The sequence below is a fragment of the Trichosurus vulpecula genome, chromosome 2 (assembly GCF_011100635.1).
Source record: "Trichosurus vulpecula isolate mTriVul1 chromosome 2, mTriVul1.pri, whole genome shotgun sequence".
Lineage (NCBI taxonomy): Eukaryota > Metazoa > Chordata > Mammalia > Diprotodontia > Phalangeridae > Trichosurus > Trichosurus vulpecula.
The window spans coordinates 210,128,899-210,153,608 of NC_050574.1; the positions used below are offsets into that span (position 1 = coordinate 210,128,899).

General features: G+C 37.4%; 1 protein-coding gene across 1 annotated transcript in view; it reads left to right on the forward strand.

The window, feature by feature from the left end:
* TANC1 (tetratricopeptide repeat, ankyrin repeat and coiled-coil containing 1) overlaps positions 1-24,710 on the forward strand; it is a 271,214-nt gene that overhangs the window by 65,860 nt on the left and 180,644 nt on the right. Inside the window, exon 2 of the mRNA XM_036743222.1 lies at positions 14,764-14,845. Within this exon, the coding sequence (XP_036599117.1) occupies positions 14,785-14,845 (61 nt within the window). The 5' untranslated portion in view covers positions 14,764-14,784. The remainder of the gene's footprint in view (positions 1-14,763; positions 14,846-24,710) is intronic.

Sequence of the window (24,710 nt, forward strand, 5' to 3'; positions counted from 1 at the left end):
AAACCTGCTAGGCTGGCTTTATCCGTTTTTTATATTCAGGCTCCTTGCTTTCTTTTGCCTTAGTGAGCTTCCATTCTACTTGAGTGGATAAAGAAGGATGAGGAGGGGACCTGTAATTTCTTTGGTACAGAGAACTCCCAAGAGAGGAAACTCTAACAATGCAAGTCAGCAACTTCTTTGCACCTTACTATTTTAATTGTTTAGAGCACTGGGAAGTTAAGTGATTTGCCCAGAGATATATAATCGTATGCTTCTGTAAAGGTAGTAGAATTCTAGTTATCATCGCTAAGAGCTTTACAAACAGCTGTGGGAGGTGGGCACTATTATTATCCCCATTTTAGTCTGCCAGAATACTGTGGTTTATAAGACTAGCTGTCTCTTATCTGGTACGCCATATGACATGATTTCCCTGTACTGTAGTTTTTCCGAGAGGTATTGACAAAGATTATATGAGTAGAAGTCAATAAAGTGAATTTCAGTGTAACTTCAAAATACCTTAGTTCAGAAATAAAAAGGAAATGGTGACAGTGTTTTACTTAATGCTTAATGAGGGCATATAATAATGTGTATAATAACCTATAGGAACAAAATTTCACGCTATTTCCTCTCAGCTCATGTTTTGAAATTGTTTATGTGAACTGCACAGAAGAGGCCCGTGTTCGAGGTAACAGAATTTTGAGAGTGTTGAGGGATCCATTCTCAAGGTGTCTGAAGAAGGTGTGGAAAAAAATCTTGAGCTTATTATCCAAAAATGTTGAAAGCGCATATCATTATCTACCAGTCCATATGCCTACTTTCCCAGCCGCATATTATATGCATGAGATTAAAATGGGTGTATCTAAAGAAAATCTTTGAGAGAATATTGGAAGGAAAGAGTCAGGCTTTTGCAAGTGATATTTTTAGAGTAGATCATATCTTTACCATCACACTAGTAAGTAGTATAGCAATTATAAGATTCCACTGGCCTTACTGTTTGTTGATTGTGAAAAAGCATTTGATTTGGTAGAAAAGAATGTTGCCTTACAGTGCTCCCCCTACCAGCTGTCCCCCATACATCTATCAAAATCATACAAGATTCCTAATGTGATGTAACAGAAAACTTTGTTCAGCCCTCCATTTACTCATATTCTGTGAGGCATAAAACAGGGATACATATGTTCTCCAGAGGTGTTCACTATTTTTATAGCGCAAATCCAATATTGGGTCCAAGTTGAAAGAGTGGTTCCCTATAGATGATGAAACCCTCCAAAATCTCCTTTTTGCAAATGATATCATATTGATTACATCAAACACTGGAACACTGGAGAGCCTGTAGTTCTTCAGAAGAATTTGGTCAAACCATCCAATCAAGAAAAACTAAATAATTTTTTTTTAAAACCAATCTTTTGTCCAGACTGTGATTTGCTGTGGGATGGGTTAGTAACCTGTGGGGTTTGTTCATTAGTATCGCTATATCTTAGATCCTACAGTTAGAGAATGAGCTGAGCCCAGAATTGAAGAGGAGGAGGGTGGGCTGGATCGCCTCTGGGAAGTTGGCAGGTTCTCTTAATAACCTTAACCTTCTCTCTGAAATGAAGATCTATCTTTTTAATACTGGTATTCTTCCAGTTGATGTTGCTCCGGTTTTGAATTATGAAATTCTACAGTCTTTGAAGAATTAAATTTGAAGATTACCCAAAAGACGATGGTGGACTTGAACAGGCTACAACACATTTCAAAGAATTATGTAGGAGAACTGGTGTAAACATAACACTATAAAGAATATCATTAAAGAAACGAATAATCCAAAAAGAAGATGGGGCGGTCATCGGGCAAAAGAAAGGGATATTGATGGATGGCCCACTTGTTCCATTTTATCCTCATGATCAGTAAAACACAAGGAAAGCTCTCTCTGTTGAGTAGACTTCCTTTGGCAAACTTATGGGAGGTTGTGAAGAAAAATCATACAGGATAGGCATGGATTGGTTATGCTATACATCACTAGAGGGAATATCCACATTGATGTAGATCCTTTAGTATACTAGAATATTCCATGGTTGAGCCAGAAAGGTATATTAGGTTAGTCTGGCATGAGCTGTTCTTGATGAAAGCACATAAACTCTGTGATTGCTGTTTTATTTTGTAGATCTTCATTAACCATCTCTCTAATAAAGTCTTCCACAATTTCGTCAAGAGTCAAAGTCAGGGTCACTGCCCTGCAGTTTGCAGACTCCATATTCTATCTTTTAAAAATTGATATATTTGTCCTTCTCTCACTCCTGCCATACCTCTTCATAGCCTTTCAGAGGACACTGACATTGGCTTAGCATTCACCTCTGTCATTTCTTCCAAAACTCTGGGATATAGTTTTTCTTGGACTGGTGACATAAACTCATGAACTTTAACTCTTTTGTAGTCTAATGAAAAGGTAAACTTTGCTAATTTATTGTGTGATCTTGGGCAAATTGTTTGATCTCCCTGCCTGGGATCCTCATCTATAAAGTGAGGTTGGACTAGATGACCCCAGGGTCCCTTCAAATTGCAAATTTTGATCTTATGAAGGGCATCTAGGTGTCCTCTTAGTACCTTCTTTGTCTTGAGTTTCAACTCCCCATTAACCATTCCAGTTAGGGAGTATGAGAGCTCTGTGCAAGTAATTGAAGAGTTACCACATGGAAGACACAATTAGATTTGTTATATTTGGCCCCAAAGGGCAGGACCAGAAGTAATGACTAGAAGTTGTAGAGAGGAAATTTTTGGTTTGAGTTAAGAAAACTGCCTGAAAACTAGAGCTCTCCCAAAGTGGAATGGCCTTCCCCAGGACATAGTAGGGTTCACCCTTACCACAACAGCAGGGATTCTTGACTGGAGGATTCCTTCAATGTGTATGTGTGTGTTTATATATATGTGTATATATGCATATGAGTGTATGTATCTGTATATGTACACACACATGATGTATACATATAGGTGTGTGTATACTATATTTCATTATAATTAGTTTCTTTTGTAATTCTGTATTGCATGCATTTACAAACATTCTGAGAAGGGGTCCATAAGCTTCACCAGATTACTAAAGGGGAGCTTGTGATCCCCGCCACCAAGGATTAGAGGTTGGTCAGTGAGCTAATGACTACTTCTTGGGTATGCTGTAGAGGGGATTCTTGTTTTCTTTTAGGCTGGAGTAGATGACTTGAGAAATCTCTTCTAATTCTCAAGATCCATGTTAGACCAGATAGCCTCTTTCAACTCTGGTAATCTGTGAATACTAGGTCTTAAGAAAAGGAAGAGTTTAATCCTGAAAGAGAGTTATCTAGATCAAGTATGTTTATTTATACATGTGTATTTGCCATAAGATTACTGTATTACTATAGCAAATATAGGTTGATAGATTTCACTAAAACAGCAGAAATTGGTGACCTTGTTAGTTCCAATGGTTTGGATTAATTAACAGTTATTTGAAATCTTTATTTTTTTTTGAGTGAAGACAAAAATTTTAATATTTTGGGAATATTAGGTACCTTTAATATCCATATAATAAAAATTTTCATGTTCTGTTTTCACGCATACCTACATAACTAGTAAAATCCATATCTTTTTAGTATGTGACTATGAAAGGATAGCACATTTATGTACGTTATTATGGAACAATCTTATAGTCACTATAATCCCAGCTATTTTTATTTTAAAGTGTGTGTGTGTGTGTTTGTTCTCATGTGCTGCTTTTTCTTAAAGGAAAGCAGTTGGACCACACATTATAAAGTTATAAAAATAACTTTATGATGGGTACATGTAAAAATAATTTCATTGTTAGAGTTGAAAGAATATAAGGATACTTTTTGTTTTGGGTTTGAAAAGTATAAGTTTTGTAGCTCTTGCTTTTTTCTATATTGCCTCCTCCCCCCATTTAAAAAAACGACCCATATCTGTTTGTGTGGTTTCTTTTTAAATTGATGTACCATAGTGTAAGTACTGCCTCACAATACTGATTTTGTTCTTTGGATCCAAGATGTATTTATTTCATGCTGTCTGTATGTGGTAAGGGAGAGTGATGACAGAACCGGCGATCAAAGCTTTCACTGAAAATGCTTCTAAAGGCCTTAATTGACCCTTTCAGTAGTTCTTCAGAAAATAAAAATCTGAACCTTTATCCTGACCCACCGGGGGCATGCACCATACATACCTTCAGGCATGGATAATGTTGGAACATTGCAGTGGTGGTTAAAGTTTTATGGATGTTCTAAAAATAACGTCAGTTGTCCTCATGCAAAGTTCTATCCTCATGTCCTCATTTTGTAAAATAAAAATCTAGCTGGAATATTTCCCATCTGGCTGTGTTTTCACTTATTAAATGTTGTTCAGAATGGCTACACCAGCTCTTCTACAGCTTCATGTTGCTTACCAGTTTTCGATAAAGTTTTTTTTTCCATTATTGCAGTGGAAATATCAGACATGCTATGATATCCTTGTTAGTCTTAAAAATATGTATTGCCTTAGGACAGGTCTATTGAGGAAATGGAAGTGACTCAGTCATCTTCATCTCTTTCGTTTTCTTTGTACCGGCAGTCCCTCCTCATCCTTGATAATAATAGGTACTATATATATATACACACACACACACACAAATTATATATATAATTTAAGACTTGCAAGGTGCATCACAGATGTATCTTGATTAGGTCCTCACAGCAGCCCCATGACATAGGTGATATTATATTTCCGTATTTTGCAGATGGGAAAACCTAGGTTGAGAAAGGTGACTTAGAAATCCCTGCCTTGTGAATGTAAGGTTCCCCTTGGCTGGAGAGAGGGTGGAAACCCAAGTCTTAGGTCTCTTTTTTGCCTCAGACCCATGCCAATTCCTCTTTCAAGCATATGAGTTTTTTTCATTCTTCCTAGATTAAATGTCCCCTTTGTTTTCATGTGACATCACCACATTTTGCATATCCGTTTGTTTGGTCGGCTTCTGCTCTTGTTATTGTTGTCTGTCATAGACTATAAACTTCCTGAGGTCTATTTAACCTCCTTTGTGGAATGTCTATCCCAGTTCCATGCACAGATATGTAGGGTTATAGTAAATGTTTTGATATTTTCTGTCTAAATACAAATCTTGTATATTGAATGATTTGAAAATTATGAGACACTTTGTTTGTCACCAGTGGTTTTATTATCTGGAATTCCTGACCCTGTCGGTAATGTGCCAAACAATGCATGATTTTGTCTAAATTATCTTGTGTTTCTTTTGAATTTATGCTGTATGTATTCATATATGTACATGTCTTCTCCAGTAGAACCTAAGCCCCTTGAAATTTTTATTTTTGTCTGTGTATCCCTAGTGCTTAGTATAGTGCCTGGCACATAGGTACTTGTTGATTAAATTCCTGGTACTGTGTAGTGTATCCATTAGACTCCAAGCCTGGCAAGGGCAGGGACTGTCATTTGCCTCTTTTTGTATCCCCAGTCTTTAGCACAATGCCTGGAACATTAGTAAATGTTTATTGCACTGAATTGAATGAATTGGTGTACCTTGAAAGAGCTTGCTTAAAACTGAATGCCTGAGTTATTCTCCAAATGTAGTTTAGGAGAGTTTGAATCTCTTGAGCATGCCTTTCTTTCAGGGACCCAAGTTGGCAACTTTGGAATTATCTTCAATTTTTGTCCGTCTGTCTGTGTCTCCCTTCTTAATATTTAGAAGCCTAATTTATTTTTTCCCCCTGTGACCTTCCCCCCACATATTTGACCATTTATTTTCTGCCATAATTCCAAGGCGTGCCTTGTCTTTGACTTTATGTCATAAGCCCCACCAATACCCTCTTTAGCACTGCCTGAACACTCACTTAAAAAAAAAAATTAGTTAAAAAAAAATCACTTGGCTCAAAAACATTTCTCATTAGCCCCTTCCATGCAACTTTTCTCATCAGATACCCTTTTGCTTTATGCTTATGGAATAAATAAATAATGGCATAGGGCCTGTTTAGGTGAAAAAAGGAATATTGTTGGTAGAATGCTAAGAATATCAGGCTAAGGAGTTGTTACTTGATTGGTTAAGAGGGAGTCACTGATGATTTTTAAGTAGGGATGTGGCATGATCTGAATCAGATTTTAAGCTAAAATCGGTCTCCCTATGTCGTACTTTGGTTTTAAATCCAAAAGGCATTATCCAGTTAGGTTATCCATATTCTTGTTCATCATAAGGTCAGAATGTCTTGTGGCTATATCTAAAATTTAAATCCACCCTCAAAGGTGGAGATGTGTGACCACTGAGGATGTTGAAAACCATGTGCCTCAGCCTCAAAACATTTCCAGAGTAAGATTTCTAAGTCTGTTTTTTGGGCAGCGGCTGCTTCATGGAAATAAATGTGTAGCCTCCCAAGATGGCAGCTTTCGGAAGGGACAATACTTATTTGAATGCATATGTTCTGCAGCATTAAAAAATCCTCCCTTATTCTTGCTTTATAGTCAATCCTCACATATGTCTTTGGAGACTGAATGTTCATCGACTTTGCACACAGGAAAAAAGCAGACTTTAGGGAGGATAGTGTTTTATAATTGAGGATTGAAGTCAAATCCCCGGCTGTTGGTTGGTTTTTGAATCAGTGATGACGTTAGAGAAACAATCGTATACTTTATATTAATTATTTAAACAATATCCATGTTATGTATAATAAATGGGAAGCTCAGAGATAATACAGCTTTTCCAAATTGTTGAAAAAGCCAAGGGCAGAGGGGATTAGGACTCAAAGTCATAGTTGTCTTGTTTCTCCTACACTCATGTGTCGTTTTGCTACTTGTAAATGGTGTTTTATAGGACCCATGAGTCCTCCAAACCTCGGGTTGATGGTGTTGTTTTATAAATCCATTAGAAAAATTTAAGTGCCAGTAATGACATTGTTTTTTAAAAACAGAGCGTCTCTTGTAATAATTTTGATAGTTTTCCATTTACCTGGGAAATAGGAGACCGTTAAATTTCTGTTTAGTCCATTATCTCAAGTATTCCTTTAAAAAAAAAGGCGTGATCTTGTTGTCTCTTTGTTGGTTAGGTGTGCTAGTTTGACTCAGCATTTTAAAGCTGAAGGCCATCCAACCCCTAGCCCTTATTTATAGCTCCTTGCCTAAAGCCATAGAAGGGTACCTCAGAATTGGAGATAACTGTTTACTAGAGTATATTTCAATAAAGCAGTGTGGTAATTTAGCTTGATGATTCATGTGTATGTATACACACATATACACATATATACACACACGTAGACACATGTGTATATATAAAATCACATCTGATTATCCAACTTTGCACATTTGGAGCTTTGAAGACTACTGTCGCTTATTTGTTTGACTAATATGTAGAATCATAGAATCCTTAGAATTCTAGAGTTGAAAAAGATTTCTAAAATTATCAGTTTATTAGTGAGGAAACTGAGATGCAGACAGCTTAAACAATTTGTTCATAGTCATTCAGCTAGCTAGTGACAATCAGCATAAAAACAAAACAAAACACCAGGTTTCTCAACTTCTACCTTAGTATTTTTCTTTTCTTAAAACAATGTTATGCAGCCCTTTCTACTTGAGGCTGTGATTCCCGCCCCCCCCCCAACCCTCTAACACATTTTTTTCCTTCCAAATTAGGCAGGCTGCTTCTAGGTGGAGATAAGTACCTGGGTTACAAATATGACCCTTTTTTATTTTTATAAGATCAATTATAAGTTAAACACAGCAAAGGGGCTGCTAGGTGGCACAGTGGATAGAGTGCTGGGCCTGGAGTCAGGAGTTCAAATCCAGCCTCAGATTCTTGCTAGCTGTGGGACCTTGGGCAAGTCACTTAACCCCATTTGCCTCAGTTTACTCATCTGTAAAATGAGCTGAAGAAGGAAATGGCAAATCACTCCAGTATCTTTATCAAGAAAACCCCCCCAAAAGGGGTCAAGAAGAGTCAGATAGAACTGAAAAATGACTGAACAACAAGAAAACATAGCAGGCATTGAAGAGATACTGTATTTTTTCATAGGAATCAGAGAAAGCTAAGGCCCAGGGAGGTTTGGTGATTTGCCCAGAGTCACACAGGTAATCATTGCCAAAGGCATCATTTGAATCTAGGCCCTCTAATTCCAGAGCCAGTGCTTTCCACGCTGTACCTTTTAAAACATGCTATTTTTTTTAGAACAGTTTTCAAAGAAGTGAATACCAAAGCTACAATTTGATCCTTTTTTCAGTAATCCGTAACTATAATCTCAGCTCAATAGGATCCTCAGATTTTGATCAGAATGTTTCTTTTCAATTTATTCTGACTCTTCTCTTAGAATCTGACTTTGCCAGGCTAGTACAATGCTGCAGAATTTCAGAATTAAAGGTCCCTCTGAGTAATTTTTCTCAGTTGCCAGTAGCTTCTCTAGGTTTTAGCCTCAGGTGGTGAATTCACCCTGCTTTAGCTGTTAGAGCTAATTAAAGGGATGACCTTAGTTTGTCTTTATATCAGCTAAAATGTCTGTCATTAATGGTGTATCTTTTTTTCTCTATTGTGGCAGAACAGGAAAAGAAAGTAAAAGACATGTAACTGGGTCTCCATCCTGAAACTGTAAAATTACCACAATGCCTCTCAAACTAGAAGCTCATTTTCTTCTCATAGGGGAATGAAGTACAGTTTCTTTTCCAGCATTCCCAACAGCTATTAAAGTGGGAATTTGTTTAAACAAACTTAACATGCAGCAATTTCTCTTTGCAATTCTCTAGCAACTTGAAGTGCAGATTTAGGTTTTTTATAATTTTGTAACTCTCTTCCTTAACAAACATATTTCACTGCAGAACAAATTCTATGGGGAGTTTTCAGGTAACTTAACACAATAAAATTTAAGCAATCAGTTTTAAAGTAAGCTTTGTGCTTGAATAATCTTTTAATTAAAATTACCTTTCTTGGGATAAAAGCAGACATTTGCTTTGCTTCCTAATGAATTGCACTCAGTGCTTTAAAAAGTCATTAATATTTGTGGAATTGGAAGTAGTATTTACTAAAATTTTTTTTAGGGAGACTAATACATTGGCATGGCTTATTAATTCATAAGATATCGATCATAAGTGACCAAAACACTATCATATGGCTCAGCTTCATTTACATGTAGTGCAATATAAAAAAAAGTGCTTTGGCACCGACACTATATCGTTGTCACCGCCTAGTGATGGTGATTGTAGGTAGAGTCATAGAATTTTAGAAACCAGGAAGAAATATTTGAGGTCATCTTTAATAGAAGAGTGGGGAGGTTATGTAACTTGTATAAGTCAACAGGCTAGTTAGTAGCAGAACTAAGAATAAAATCTAGGTCTCCTAATCCTCACTCAGTGCTTTAGACACCAAAGGCAACTAATTAGAAAGCTAACTCATAGGAGGGAGAAAAAATATATTTTTGTAATTGAAAACATAGAATAATTTTTAAAAAGCTAGCTCATCTGGTTAGGCAATAAAAGACATATCTTAAACTCTCCAGATAGTTATTAATTGCTTACTAGTGGAACACTAGGCTTTATGGAATGTGTACAAAAAAGGGTAAGAGACATGCCCCCCCCCCTCAGGGAGCATATCATTTTCATATAAAATAGACTAGCACAAGATCAAACATAACCAACTGCCAAAACATGTGGTACACACGTATAATATTTTAAGAGCTTTGAGAAGAGAGAGAGATCATAAAGTTCTCTCATTTTAAGTGCTTGCAACTTAAAAAAAAAAAACCAAACCAGTGAAGTTTAAGGTTTTCTCCAAATGATAGTTGCCTGTGTCTTTGATGCTGATGATTGAGGAAGGGAGAAATGGGAAAACGAGGTAACATCTCTTGCCTTTGGCTTCTACTCCCTCTGTCATTGTACTGGACCTCATTATCACCTGAATAGATTATTACAGTAACCTCTTTACTAACCCATCCTTCCTGCTTCTGTCAGAATTAGCTTTCTTATGCAGTGAAATACTTGAAGTGTATCTTTAAAAAATTGTAATGATTTTTAACATAAAACTCTACTCCTTTTCTTTATTGGAAAGGACTTCTGCTTCCTGAAGGCTATGCCCATGGAACATAAGTTCTGGTAGGCTCTTTCAAGATGGAAAGATTTTATAGTATGGTCCTCATGACAGACTTTATGTTCTCTGTTGTCCAGCTAACTGCAAGAGGCTGCTTGTTTACCATTAGGTTGGCCAGTAGGTGACGGCTGATGGCTTTTTTGGCTATGTTAACCTGCCATTTTCGTTGAACTTCCATAGAGAAATAACATTCCTTTCTCATGGACCTTTCTGGCAATCTGATGAAGTCTGTGGATCCCTTCTTAGAATAATGGTTTTAAATGAATAAATTAAAATGCACAGAATTAGAAAGAAAACCAATTATATTGAAATATATTTATATCTGTCTATCCATCATCTATCTATCTATCGTCTGTCTGTCTGTCTATCTATCTATCTAGCTGTCTTATCTGTGTTTCACAAGTCTCGGGTTAAAAGTTCCTGCCCTGCATGAACAAGTATAAGAAAAAGAAAATAGGGGAAAAAAGGTGATTACTAACGATGGTACATGTAACAAATTCTGTTGTCTTATTATTTTTAAAATTAATTTTCAGAAAGTAGTAACAAAATTGTCTTATGTGTTTTTTTGATTTCCTCTGAATGTCTTTTCTGTGTATTTATCTTTTAAAGACTGACTCAGTAAAGACTTTTCTGAATCCTGACCCCCCCAAAACTTTCCTTGTATAACACTTGGTTTTGACATTCTCAGAAGAATTTCACAATAAAATTCTAAATTATGTGATGTCTATTCCTTTGTCTTATTTTCTACTAGACTGTAATCTTCTTGAGGACAGGGACCATGTCTTAGGTCAGTTCCCTGGCACTTAATATGGTCCAGCTCTGTATATAGTAGGTAATTATTGAATGAGTTGTTGAAGGGGCTAGCGAAGATGAAAAGGGTTTGAGTGCTTTTTGTTTACTTAGGATTTATTTCCTCTTCTTCATCCTCCTACCTACTGTCAGGAGGATTTGAGCTAAATTTCAAGTTATTGCCTAATACAAAAAAGGGGTAACTAAGGATAAAAAACATCCAAAGGAAAGTAGAGGGATTAGATGTTGCCAGGCACCTGAGATGGATGAGTTGATTACTACAATTGGACACTGAATTTGGCTTAAATTTCCTGGCAGCTAAGGTAGAAATGGAAACACCTTGTGTTTTGTAGCTGTCATTTTTTGAAAAAAGAAAGCATATAGCTTCATCTGTAGAGTTTGGGCTGGTTGGTTGAGAAGCAACTAAAAGTTAAAAGCTTCCTGAACCAAGCATGTGCCATCTTATGAAATCTGTCATTTTCATTGCCAGTCTAGGAATTTGGGCTGATTTCCAGGATATTTGGGATTTTCAGGCATAAACATGCATGGATATTGCCAAACACATCCTTGTCACCTCCCTCTCTTTTCTCATTTCTTGTGGCCTAATGAGGTACATACCTGTGCCTCTTTTCTGCACTGTTAAGTCTTGTCCGTCAACAAGGATTTATTGAGAGCACAGAGGATGGAAAGATGTTGTATATTATGGCTCCTCTATATGTATGTATTAAAAAAAAACTTTATAGTTCCTGTGTATTAGCTTACCATTTTAAGTTCTTGTGTGAGTAGCCTGTGTAGTAGTGTAAAAGAGAGCCCTTCCTAATAATACTGTTTGAAAATAAATGGAGTGGCTGTGTGTTTCTTCATTATTTTCTGTTGTGGGTCTCATTTTCTACCAGAGAAAATGGTGTCACAGAACAGAATATATCACATAATCTTACAGTTGGGAAAAAAAAACCACAAGAGGCCATTTAGTCTCACTCACACTTGATCAAGAATCCTTTCTAATAACTTTTTCAACAAGTGGTCACCAGGCTTTGACGGGAAGAATTCCAGTGAGGGAGGACCGACAACTTTCCAAGGTACCTATCCCCTTTATTATATAGCTATATTTTTCTCTTATTTTGAAAATGCGTTTTTGAGCTAATTTTTTAATACCTATTTTCATATGCTTTTATTCCTTTTATATGCTTGACCTCCATAAAGACCTGTAGAATTCTTAAATTTTTAAGGTTCCTTCTCTCTGAGACTGACTACCCCCAGTTATTTATCTTGTACATACATGGTTTTTTGCCTCTTTCCTTCTCTATTAAACTGTGAGCTCCTTGAGAGCAATCACCCTAGTCCCCTTTTATCACAATGCTTAGCCCAATGTCAGGTACATAATAGGGTCTTAATAAATGCTTGTTGGCTGCTTACTGAAGGTGTTAGGGTTGAGATCCTTATGCCAGCATCCTGTTCAGGGTTGACTTTGGGACAAAATGAGACACTTGGACGTTATTGAAGAGTTTATAAGTTAATAAAAGGAAGTTTCCTTAGTCCGTTAACCTAGCCAGACTAAGTAAAAATGGACACTGTAGCACTTAGTTTCTATAGCCTGGCCCCCCTTCTCTCAATGGGAACGCATCTGGTCAGCAGGCCAAGGTATGGCAACCGGAGGTCTTTCAGATATCTACCAAGTTGGAAGGCACCCTGACTCCATGTGTGTGAGACTTCTTATGCCTTAGGTACCTAGTAAGCTGTCTCAAGGGAGGCAGGAGCCAATCAGTTAGCGACAAATTTCTATTGCATGCCTTTGGCAGGAGAGGAGGGGATAACTGGTAGATACTGGTTCTGTCATAGGTGGTACCGTGTTTGAGTTCTCGAACGTTGTATTAGTGGAGTGGAAAAGTGCGATGATGGATTGTGGTCCTGGGGTCTCGAGAACCTCCTTGAGAAGTTGAGAGAGGCTCATCACCAGAAAGTTGGCTATGATTTGAATAACTCATAAAACCATCTACCAAAGAGGAACTACAATTTTTATCATTGGCAAAAATACTTATACCAGTGAAATAATAAATATTTTAAAGTTTTGAAGTACTTGATTTATATATTTACCTAGCATAAAACATTGTAGTTTGCCTATCCTTAAGGAATTGAGACTTCCAAGGAGGGGGTTGGGGTGGGGAGAAAACTAGTCAAAAAAACAATACAATTGATATTTGATTTAGCTGGGAGTAAGGAGGAGGTAGATGCAAAGAAAACTATCAGTAGGTAAATATAATGATGGGGCGGGTACTAAGGAAATTTTTTTGTAGCGAGATGGTAGAGTGAACCATTGGATTTTGGGGGTGGAGCAGGATTTGAATGCTGACTCTGAGAGTTACTAGTTATGTGGATACTGGGCAAGTTATTTTCTCTCTCTGATTCTGTTTCTTTATTTGTAAAATAGTGTTTGTGCTTGTGCAGTTCTGTCACAGGATTGCTGTGAGGAGAGTGCTTTGTAGAGTATTGTTCATTTGCTTCTGTCGTGTCCAACTCTTTGTGATCCCATTTGGGGTTTTCTTGGCAGATACTGAAGTGGTTTGATTTGCTTCTCCAGCTCATTTTACAGATGAGGAAACTGAGGCAAACAGGGTAACAGGGTTAAGTGATTTGCCCAGGATCACAGAACTAGCAAGTATCTGAGGCCAGATTTGAACTCAGGAAGAAGAGTCTTCCCGACTTCCAGGCCTGACACTCTATCCACTGTGCCACCTAGCTGCCCTTTGTAGACTATACAGTGCAATAATTGGGAGTTGCTATTAATAATAGTAATCATTAGCAGCATTAGTGGTTAATGTTAGTTTGTTATTACCAACACTAATAATTTTAAAACTAGTCCTTTTAGTTTGTCAACAGCCATTTATTAAGCACTCTATCCACAGTTTAAGGTACAGTGTTATGTAGTTGGAAATTTGCTATTAGTTTATTGCAGCATCTGCATCCATTTCATTTGGATTAGTGGAGAGGAGGGAAATGAGTAAAGAGAATAACTTCATCCTGAAATAATGTCTTTTTGTTTGTCCACTGCCAGAGAGTAGGTGTCTGGTTTCACCTTAGGAATGGGCCTTTCTGCTGTTTTTACAAGCACAGTAGAACCCGGTTTAAAAAAAATGCAGCTCATTATTGCACAGGTTTGGCCTGGTGCCACGGGCTACTACTTCTTTTCCCTCTGCCTCCCAAAACATAACTACTATATATGATCAAAGACTAATGTCTCATTATTAGCTTTAGGACCTCAAGCAAGTCTCTTCCGTTCTCTAGGACTTAGTTTCCCCATCTGTAAAATGATGACCATGTTTTTACCTTGATTCCCTGAAGTCCCCACTCAGCTGAGAACTTTTAAGATGTTACTCTGGCCCCACAATGTCAATCTTACAGTGGATTCTCATCATACTCCTTTTGAAAATGCTAGCATTTGTTTGCTCCTGAGAAATTTTTCTTTTTTGGTGGCATAATTTAAGTCAATGAATTAATGATAATTGCTTCATTCTTTTGTTTGTAATAATCGCTGCTAGCTTTTGTGTTCCATATTCTCCCCCTTTAGTAAACTTGGGTCAGTAATTAAGTATTTTTGTACTAAAGTATCTTTCAGTAACTCACCCAGGTTTAGCCTTGTAACCTTAATTATATGTGGAATGTTGAGAATGCCCCATGTTGTTTTCCTTTATAATGAGATAGTGAGTGTCTAATCATTTTATTCAAATATTAAAACATTCTTTGTTGCTTTAGCCTTTGGCTTGCTGCTTAACTTATTCATGGAAAATTAATGTAAAGCCCAACATATTTTATATTTAATGACCTCTGAGTGTTTTGTTTGATGTAAGAAATATCTGTTTAAAGACAATGTTCAGGTTACATTCTAACATACGCTCCCCTTCCCCCTTCCTTGTCTCTTCTCTCCCTTTTCTCTTTAGGGAGCAAAAAGTCTATTAAAGATGTTAAAAGCTGTATTGAAGAAGAGTCGAGAAGGAGGAAAGGGAAGCAAGAAAGAGTCAGGTATGTGTGTGAGGAGTCTGTATGTCTGTCCTCTGTCTCAGTCTCTCAGTCTCCAGTTAATGTAGTGGGGAAAACTATACCATATTCTGTTGTTATTTTTGTTGAGTTGTTTCCGTCATGTCCAACTCTTTGTGACTCCATTTAGGGTTTTCTTGGTAAAGATACTGGAGTGGTTTGCCATTTCCTTCTCCAGCTCATTTTACAGATGAGGACATGGAGGCACACAGGGTTAAGTGACTTACCCAGGGTCACACAGTTAGTGTCTGAGGCCAGATTTGAACTCAGGAAGATGAGTCTTCCTGACTCCAGGCCCAGCACTCCACTCTGCTAGCTTTATTGTTGTTCACTTGTTTTCAGTCGTGATCAGCCCTTCCTGACCCCATTTAGGGTTTTCTTGGCAAAGATACTGGAATGGTTTGCTATTTCCTTTCGTAGCTATATACTGTGTACCATATACTGAACAATTAATAGTCTGGTTCTCCCCCTCTGTCTCTCCAATAGCTTTGATTTTAAGAATTAAATGCATTCCTGGTCTTAGAGATTAGATTTAGTTGATCCCCTAAGTGCTGTTGCCCCTTCTTTCCCTAAGAATGCTGTATTCTGTATGTATTTACATATGTTTATATCTCCCCCAGAAGAATGGAAGCTCTTAGGGAGCAAAGACCAGATCATTCTTAGGATTGATGTCCCTTAGCACAGTGCTTGGCATTGAGCAGGCCCTGAATTGATGCTTGTTGAATGACCCAAGAGCACAGGCCCATATATTTAAGACTGCCCAGAGTGAGATGCTTTTCTTAGCTTAAAAAGCAGCTGAGAAACTCTTGGGTTTAGATGCTTTATTGAGCTCAGAAGGCATTTCTCGGTCCAGTGCAAGAAGTGACTTGATTGAAAATTGAGTTTAGACCTGTAAATGTATCCAAATCCTAATTCTTTCTTAGGAAAACTGACATGGGGTAATTTAAAAAGTCCCACAAGCTCAGTTATCTAGATTACAGCTATCCATGACCGTATATGTCTAAGAATCTGGTTTCTAGAAAGTACCCTCTCTTTCCCTTATGTGAACAGTATTTAAGCAAATGCTGGCTAAAAAGCAGTTACCATCCTCCTTTAGAGGATCAGGTTTTGCCAGAGCAGGTGCAGAACCACTTCATGCTGGGTCACTAGTCCCCGTTGTAATGAGAACTACTTAATTTGTATTGAATTTCATTCCTACTATAGAATGTTCTCTAAATAAACGTATATGCTCTGTTACTTAATGACTTTCAAGGTAGGTCATGCCAGAAAGAAAATTCTGTGTGATAGACCTCTCTAGCAGCTTATTTAAAGTCATTTTGATGACCTATGGAATTTTTATAGCTCATTTCCCTTGCCTAGGGAATACCTACTATGTGCCTAAAATGCATAATTAAAATCTCTTAGACCTAATTTACTTGTAAAGGGGAGGGTAAAGGGAAAGGAAAAAGTATTTATATAGTACCTACTATGTGTCAGTCACTGTGTTAAACACTTTACAGATATCTCATTGGGTCCTCAAAAGAACCTCTCAAGGTAGGTGCTGTTATAATCCCCATTTTACAGTTGAGGAAACTGAGGCAGAAGTTAACTCAGGTTGAACTCAGATGTTCCTGACGCCAAGCCTAGCACTCTATATACTATGCGATCTAGCTGTCTCCAATATAGTAGTGAGTGAGCCTCTCAGAGTTCTGGATAGTTGGAAAACATGGTGTTGAGGTTAATGTGATCCTTCTGGTTAGCTGAGTTATAGCTGAAATCATGACCAAAAATTAATAAAACTTATAAGACACACACACATATATATATATATATGTATGTATGTATACACACATACATACCCACATACATACACATATATTATAGGTTTTATGAATTTTGGGTTATAATTTTAATATGTATAATCAATGTGATATAATACACATTTAACACTAAAAGTAATTTGGACATATTCCAAACACAGAAGCCAAACTCTCTAGGATTTAGAAGGTACTTGATTCAAGGGACATCATTATGACATTAGTTGTCATGAAAGGAATAGTGGATTGAGTTCAGGGCTCAGGGTTCAAGGAGGAAGACCTGGGCTCAGATCCTGCCTCAAACATTTAATAATAGTGTAACTTTGCATAAGTCACTCAATCTCTCTGAGCTTCATTTTCCTGATCTGTAAAATGAGGGTAATAATTAACAATTATTTATTGAGAGTTTGCTGTGGACCAGGCACCATTCTATTCAAGGTGCTGGGGATCCAAAGACAAAAATAGCTTATGTTTTTTCCGATAATAGTAGTACCTACTTTACAGAATTGTTTTGAGCATTAAATGACATATATGCATGTACATAAACACATATATGTATACGTGTATAACCACACTCATGCATGTATATGCATATAATGTGTATATATACATTATATATTGTATATACACATGCATATATTTATATATATATGTATATATGTACACACAGCTTTGGAAATCTTAAAACACATGTAAGTGTTGTTTATATTTATCATTGACCTTATATTCATTTTAACGTTAATTATCATTGTTGTGGCAAAAATTTTTTGTCCGTTTTTTATTTTGAAGCTTGTTGGGATTTAAGGTATTGTCCTAAAATAGCCTGTAAATCTTACTGATGAAACCTGAACTGTGTGTACTAAGGTCGTAGCCAAGTTTGAAAAGGGATCTGTTATAAATCTCTTAATTCTAGAATAAACTTAAAAACAAAGGTCTTCCCCTTATTCTTTTTGCCATAAGAACAGGAGGACAGAATTTGTCTCCTTAACCTCTGCCTACTAGGAGCTAATTACAGTTGTTAGTTTGACAAGAGGCCTAATACAGAATCTCTCCCCCTGCTACTCCCACAAAGACACCAGACTCTTTGGACACTTCTTTCCCTCTCCTGGGGCTAGACTGAAGCTTGTTTCTCATTAGTTCCCTAAGCTCTGTTTCAATAAATCAATCCCAGTTTTGGTTTGCTCCACCCATCCTGGGAACTTGCTTGGTTGCTTCTTACAAACCTTTGAAACATCTAGCTTAGACAAATTAAGTCCCAGGCTGCACTAAGGCTGGTGGCCTGGGGCAGTTTTCCTGGGCTCCACAGATTCTGGGACCACTAAACTAACCCTTTTTGTTTGTTTGTTTGTTTTAGTTTCAGCCAGAACCCTCCTCTGTAAATTCTTTTAAAGTAGACCCATTGCTCTTCCTATTATACCCTTTACTAGAACCAGACTATTTCTTCCGGAAGTAACTAGTAACTGGTAATAAGGCTTTCAGACTAAGGCAGACAATAGGAATATTTTGAGTCTGAAACATTTCCAATTTCAAAGCATATGCTTTTGAATTTTTTTCCCCTTTTAAGCTGGTCCCATAAGAGAATGTTACTACTTTTTCTTAATTCTTTGTAATAATTTCCACACTGTAGTTTTCCACTAATACAAACCAACTTGGGAAAGTGAAGAGAAATATTTCTTATAAAACATGAGTACAGAATATGACTTTTTTTTTTAACCCAGGACCTGTTTTTCATAGTTTGGGAACAAAGAAGTTAGAATTTGACTTTTATGGAGAAGTAATGGTAGAAAATACATCTTTGGGAAAACTTTGAATTTGGACAATTGGATCTTAATTCTCTTTTCAAATGGGAACCATTAATTTGATTAAACATAGTTTTTATATATTAATCTGCGTGATTATCTAGTGAGAATGTGCAAACTTGGATAGATATCTCAGAAAATCTAGAAGAAAATTCTGCTGTTCTTAAGTAAAACTAACCTGCAGGGATTTGCAGAGACAAAGAAAACTAGCTTTTCAAGGTACTTCTTTATATCTAAAAGAATTAAATTCAGCAGTTTCATTTAACCAGAATTATATCTCCTATCCCAAAAGATATTTTCTCTTTGGAACTTGTAACATGGAGAAATTGAGAAGTTAAAGTTCCCTGAAAGTTATATTTTTACATTGATAATTAATGAGTACTAACGTGCTTTTCCAGAAGTACTAGGAAAACTGTGCCCCTCTTCTAACTCCCACCCTTTGTTTATTGTTAGTGAATTGTTTTATGAAGGAAAATTTCAGAAAAAAAAATTTTTTTGAGCAGTCAGATGGTGGACCAGGCACCAGACTTGGTGTCAGGAAGATGTGAGCTTGAACCCTGTCTCAGACACTTAATAGCTGTGTGACCCAGGTCACCCAGGCTTATAACCTAGGTTTCTTCCTCACCTCCTTCCCTTTCCCCCTTCCAAACCCCATCTAATCTGTTGTCCAGTCCTATTTTACTTTTCATAACATATCCAGCATATGCCCCCTTCTCTCCTAATGTTGCCACCACGCCAGCTGGGATGCGCCCTCATCACTTAATTCCTGGATTCTTGTATAGTCTGCTGGTTGGTCTCTTTGCCACAAAATGATTTTTTTGAAGCCCTAAGGTAGAGGTTTGATCATGTTACTCCTCTATTCAGTAAACTCCAGTGGCTTTGATGTGGTTAGGGATGCTGGGAACCCCAAAATGTAAGGGTATAGGGCCAGTCTGCCTGGAAAGAATTTGAGCACTCGAGCCTTCTTTCAGTTGAAGTAGTGAGGTTTATTGTAATACCCATAGAATGGTCTGGATTCCAGTGAATCTGTGAGGGGGGTGAGATTGATACTTATATACAAAAAAAGATAGAAGATTTGCATGGGATTAAGGAGTGGTAGATGGCCTGGGGTGGCCTAGGTGAGACTGTGAAAGGAGTTATGTGGTCTGGGGTAGCTTGGAGAACCACAGTGAAAGGACTAAAAGGAAGATTGAGTATCTAGGTGGGCTTGTCTGGGCCAGATGCCGTGGGCAAAGCTCCAGGGACTGGGCTGCTAAAATGTATGGCAGAATTCAGGGTCCAGGTCACATCACCCCATCAGCTTCCTATCACTTTCATGATTAAATATAAAATCCAGTGTTTGGCATTCAGAGCCTTTCTTAGCCTGCTTTCTTACTCAAGCTTTCTGGTCTTCTTAGAACTTATACTCTCATTTAATTCTGGTTCCTTCCTTTTTTGATTATTTATACTTCATTTGATCTATATCTATTTAATTTTATTTATAAATCTTGTTTATAAATTTTATTTATAAATATATTTAGTTAATATTCAATATTTAATACATTTAATTTTATTTATTTAATATTTAATAGATATTTATAAATCTTATTTAGATTTAGTTGTTTTCAGTCATGTCTTATTCTTCATGACCCCTTATGGATCTATAGTTGTCCATATCTCTTGTTTGTAAATAGTTGTTTGCATGTTTTCTCCCCCAGTTAGACTGTGACCTCTTTGAGAGGAGGAATTGTCTTTGCCTCTGGATTCCTAGCCCTTAGCACATTTCCCGGGATATACATAGTAAGCATTTAATAACAGTTTGTTGATTGACTGACCTGGGCAAGCCACTTAGTCTCTGTTTTCCTCAGCTTCCTCATCTGTTAAATGGCGATAAGAACTCTGACCTTATAACTTTGTATGGATCAAATGAGATAATATATGTAAGGTTCTTTACATTCCTTAAATTGTTATTATTTCATATGAATAGCTGCTTGTGGACCATAAGGAGGAAAAAAATTTATCTAGTTTTAAAATTTCAATGGATGTTTTTTGTATGTAATTATTTTTCAGAGGTTGCTTTTACCATAAGGCTTCCAACTATTAAAAGTTGGATGTGAAACTTTATAATTGTTTACTATTCTCTGCCTCTTTGAAAATACTTTTGTGTTTTCTTGAATGTATTCTTTTCATTGGAAAAGTTCATGATTAGTTTGGATGCACAAGACTAGATGCAGTAGAGAATACTATAGTAATGTATAAAAACTTTAAATTGCTTTGAGATAAATGTGTGTGGGTTGTGCTTTTCCTGCCCTTGCCCTATCAATGTGACTGAGTGTTAATAATTCTCTTAACCTTGCATTAGGCCAGAGGGAAACAAGAATCAATATTAAGAATCAATATTACATTGTTGTGCTGAAAGGGACTGAGAAAGGTCATCTGGTTTTGCTTTTTGTTTTTTTAATGCCCCACTTTTGCGTAAGACCTTGACCCTAGCTAGTCTTGAACAGCTAGCCTATTTTTTGGTTTTTTGGAGGGGAGGGGAGATCTATAGAGAATTGCACCGATTATATCATTATATCAATGACTTAAGTTTCTGGATTACTGTATATTTTTCTTCTCTAAATAGAAAAAAAAAGAATTGGATTTCACAGATCGTGGAGTCTAGTGTAGATCTGAGTTGGCATCCTTTTTGTAACCTTCGTAAGTGGCTAGCAGATTATCCAGCACGCTCTTGAAGATTTCTAGTGATGGGAAACTCATATATTTTATCCTGTGGTAACCCCTTCAACTTTTGGACAGCTCCTGCTGTTAATATACCATGGCCAGTTGGTTTGTTACATTTCCATTGATTTTCTCATCTCTCCCTACCGTCGACCCCCAAATTCCATTCGATGAAATATAGAAGGGCCAGGTAAAAGAGAAAACAAGGTGTTAATGTCTGGCAAGAAGAGTTAAGAAGGATCTTCACTTTCTTAGATCTTTACAAGGTTTTAAGTTCTTCCTTGATGGAAATAGAAGGATAATTTGTCATTAGTTGGAAAAAGGTCAGCTATGTTTAGGTATCCCCTAAAAAGCTAGCATGTGAATTTCTGGCTAAGATGGCTGCTTGAATGGAAGCAAACAGACCAACCCCATATACCTACTCCAACAAAAACCTAAAAATAGTGCTAGACCAAATAGTAATCATGAAAGCCTATGATAAATTATGGTAAAGTACTTTTCCCACACCAGAATTGCACAGAAAGTCAGAAGGCCACAAGTAATAGGAAAGGGGGTCTATTGGGAAAGCCAACACCAGCACAGGCGAAGAAGACAGGCACTTCCTGGTGAGGCCAGAGGTGCGCCTGAGACACCTGGAGCCTGCAAGGCTCTGTATCTAGATGCAACAAGAGTGGAAAGTTCCCATGAGAAAACCCCAGGGTACTAGGGAACTGACAATGTGACTGGGAACAGTAGTAACCAGGCTGAGACACCCGAGAGCCTCTGACTTGTTTATTTCTTTTCCTGAAATGCCATAGAGGGTCCCGAGGATGCAGCACTTTGAACATTAAAGATCTGGGTTGGGAGGGAAGAGAAGGGGGCAGTGCTCTTAGTGTAGACCAGGGGAGGGGAGCCTGTTGCCTGGAGACCACATGTGGCCCTCTAGGTCCTCAAGTGTGTCCCTTTGACTGAATCTAAACTTCACCTAACAAATAAATCCCTTTAATAAAAGGATTTGTTTTGTAAAACTTAAAATCAGTCAAAAGGCCACACCCAAGGACCTAGAAGGCCATGTGTGGCCTCAAAGCCCAAGGTTCCCCACCCCTGATGTAGACACACCTTAGATAGTGATGTTTTGCCTAGGAACTCTAGAGACCAAGGTGGGCCAGCTATCTCATCCAAAAGTTTAGCAAGAGATGAAGGCCTAGCCCTTCCATAAAGCCCCAGTTCAGGAATTAAGGCCGGCGACATGAGTAAATAGAAGATTCTGACCACTAACTATAAAGAATTATTACAGAGCTAGATAAACAGAATGTAGTCCAGAGGAAGAGTGTCTGACATGTTTGTCACCACACCCTAAACTCCCTTCAAATATAGCACTTTGTTTAGACTCCTCCTTTCCCTTATCTCATGTTACCTCTAAGAATAGAGATAGGCCTTAGACCTTTGATATCATTAGTATAGAGAGCTTACTGAATGAGGAAACTCTCTAGGAATGCAAGTCTATACCTTTGTAACTTGCCTATGTTATGTATCAGAGGGAGGTCTTGAATCCATGTCTTCTGGATTTGAGGCCAGCAGTCTAGAGGCCTTGGTGATGCTTCCTGTTGTTCATTTGTCTGACTCTTCATGACCCTGTAGACCATAGCACTACACTACTGCCCATAGGGTTTTCTTGGCAAAGATACTGGAGTGGTTTGCCATTTCCTTCTCCAGTGGATTAAGGCAAACAGAGATTGAGTGATTTGACCCCCCTCACATAGCTAGTAAGTGTCTGAGACTGGATTTGAAGTTGGGTCTTCCTGACTGGAGGCCCTGCTATTGAGCCATCTAGCTAACCTTGATAATACTTATTTGTTTTCCTCTCACTCTCACATTAGATTATAAGTTCCTTGAGTGCCTTGTGTTCATGTTTGGTCATTTTTTCAGTTGTGTCCTTCTCCTTATGACCCCATTTGGGGTTTTCTTGGCAAAGATGCTGGAGTAGTTTTCCATTTCCTTCCTTGAGGGCATTGACATGTGTAATTTCATATCTGTATCCCTAGCACAGAACATGTGGTAGGCACTTAATACAGCTTTATTGAATTGAACGGTATTCTCCACTGCTCACAGTCCATCCCATTGTTTATAGCTCCTTTGCTTTCAGAAAACCTTCATCTTTCATCTCCTAAAGCTACATGTGCTGTTTTACCATGATTATTATGTTACTGGATTTTAAAAATACAATAGTCTGAATTATAGCTTTCCTTGACCCTGTAGAAGTTGGCATGGCAGGATTTTCCCCCCGTTGTTAAACTGTTTTCTTAACTTTTGCTTCTCTTTAATTTTAACTTTTATTCTCCTTAAACTGAGCTGGTAGAGGGTAGGCTTGATGGCAAGATTCATTGCTCTTTATCCCTGTCCTCAGGAATCCTCTGGCCACTGTCACCAATACTCTGATGCTGTGGTTGTCAAAGTTTTTGATCTCTGTACTTTATATTCTTAAAAACTGAGAACTCTCTAAAGAGCTTTTGTTTACATGGATTATATCTATCAATATTTACTGTATTAGAAATTAAAACATCTCAGTATTATCATGAAAATAATTTTGACCTCTTAGAGCTCCTGAAAGGGTCTTAGGAACCCCTCAGGGGTCCCTGGACTACTCTTTGAGAACTGCTGCTTTAAATTGCTAAGTAGATGTGAAGCTTTACCCAGCAATGTCAGTAATTTAAAAATCTGGTTTCAATGGATCAAGCTAAATTTAAAAAAAAATAAAAAATGGAATACAACTAATAAGAATAATACATGTTTATTGAATTGAATTGGTAAAGAAAGGTACATATTCTGTTTGAGAATTCCCGAAGCATGAAGCTAACCTTAGGAGTCAGTAAACATCTAGTAAGTGCCTGTTATGTGCCAGGCACTGCGCTACGCACTAGGGATACAAGTATGAAAAAGATAGTCCTTGCCCTCAAGGAGCTTACAATCTAATGAGGGAAGGCTACACACTAAAGAAAGCTGAAGGGGAGAGGGGAGTAGTTGCCCAGCTCAGGTGCATGTTGGAGAAGTCAAGAAATCCAAAATGAATGCAGCTGGAGTCCAAGAAGTCCAAGATGAGTACAGCTGGGGGGCAGGAAATCAGATGTCTGACTCTCAACTTAAGTGTTTTCAGTTAAATTTCTTTACAGTGGAGACGCAGAGTTTGTCCCACATCAAATGTAAGATTCTCGTACTGTAAGATTATTGCTGAAACTGTATAGCTCAGAGGTTCCCAAACTTATTTGGCCTACCACTCCCTTTAAAAAAAATTCCTCAGTGCCCGCCTGGAAATCTACTTCTTTTTTTTTAACCCTTTAATGTGTTTGGGTTTGTTTTTTTTTTTTTTTGGTTGGAAATTTACATCATTTCAAAAAATATATATACATGTATTTTTTAAATGGCATATCTTAAATTTAATAATTTATTATAAATTTGTGGACTTTTTCCTGCATTGAAATTTTGATGACACAGTATTGCATCATGTAACTGTATAGTATCATATTGTAAACAAGTCATTACATGCACATATTCCTGCTGATGCATGCTGTACTTCCT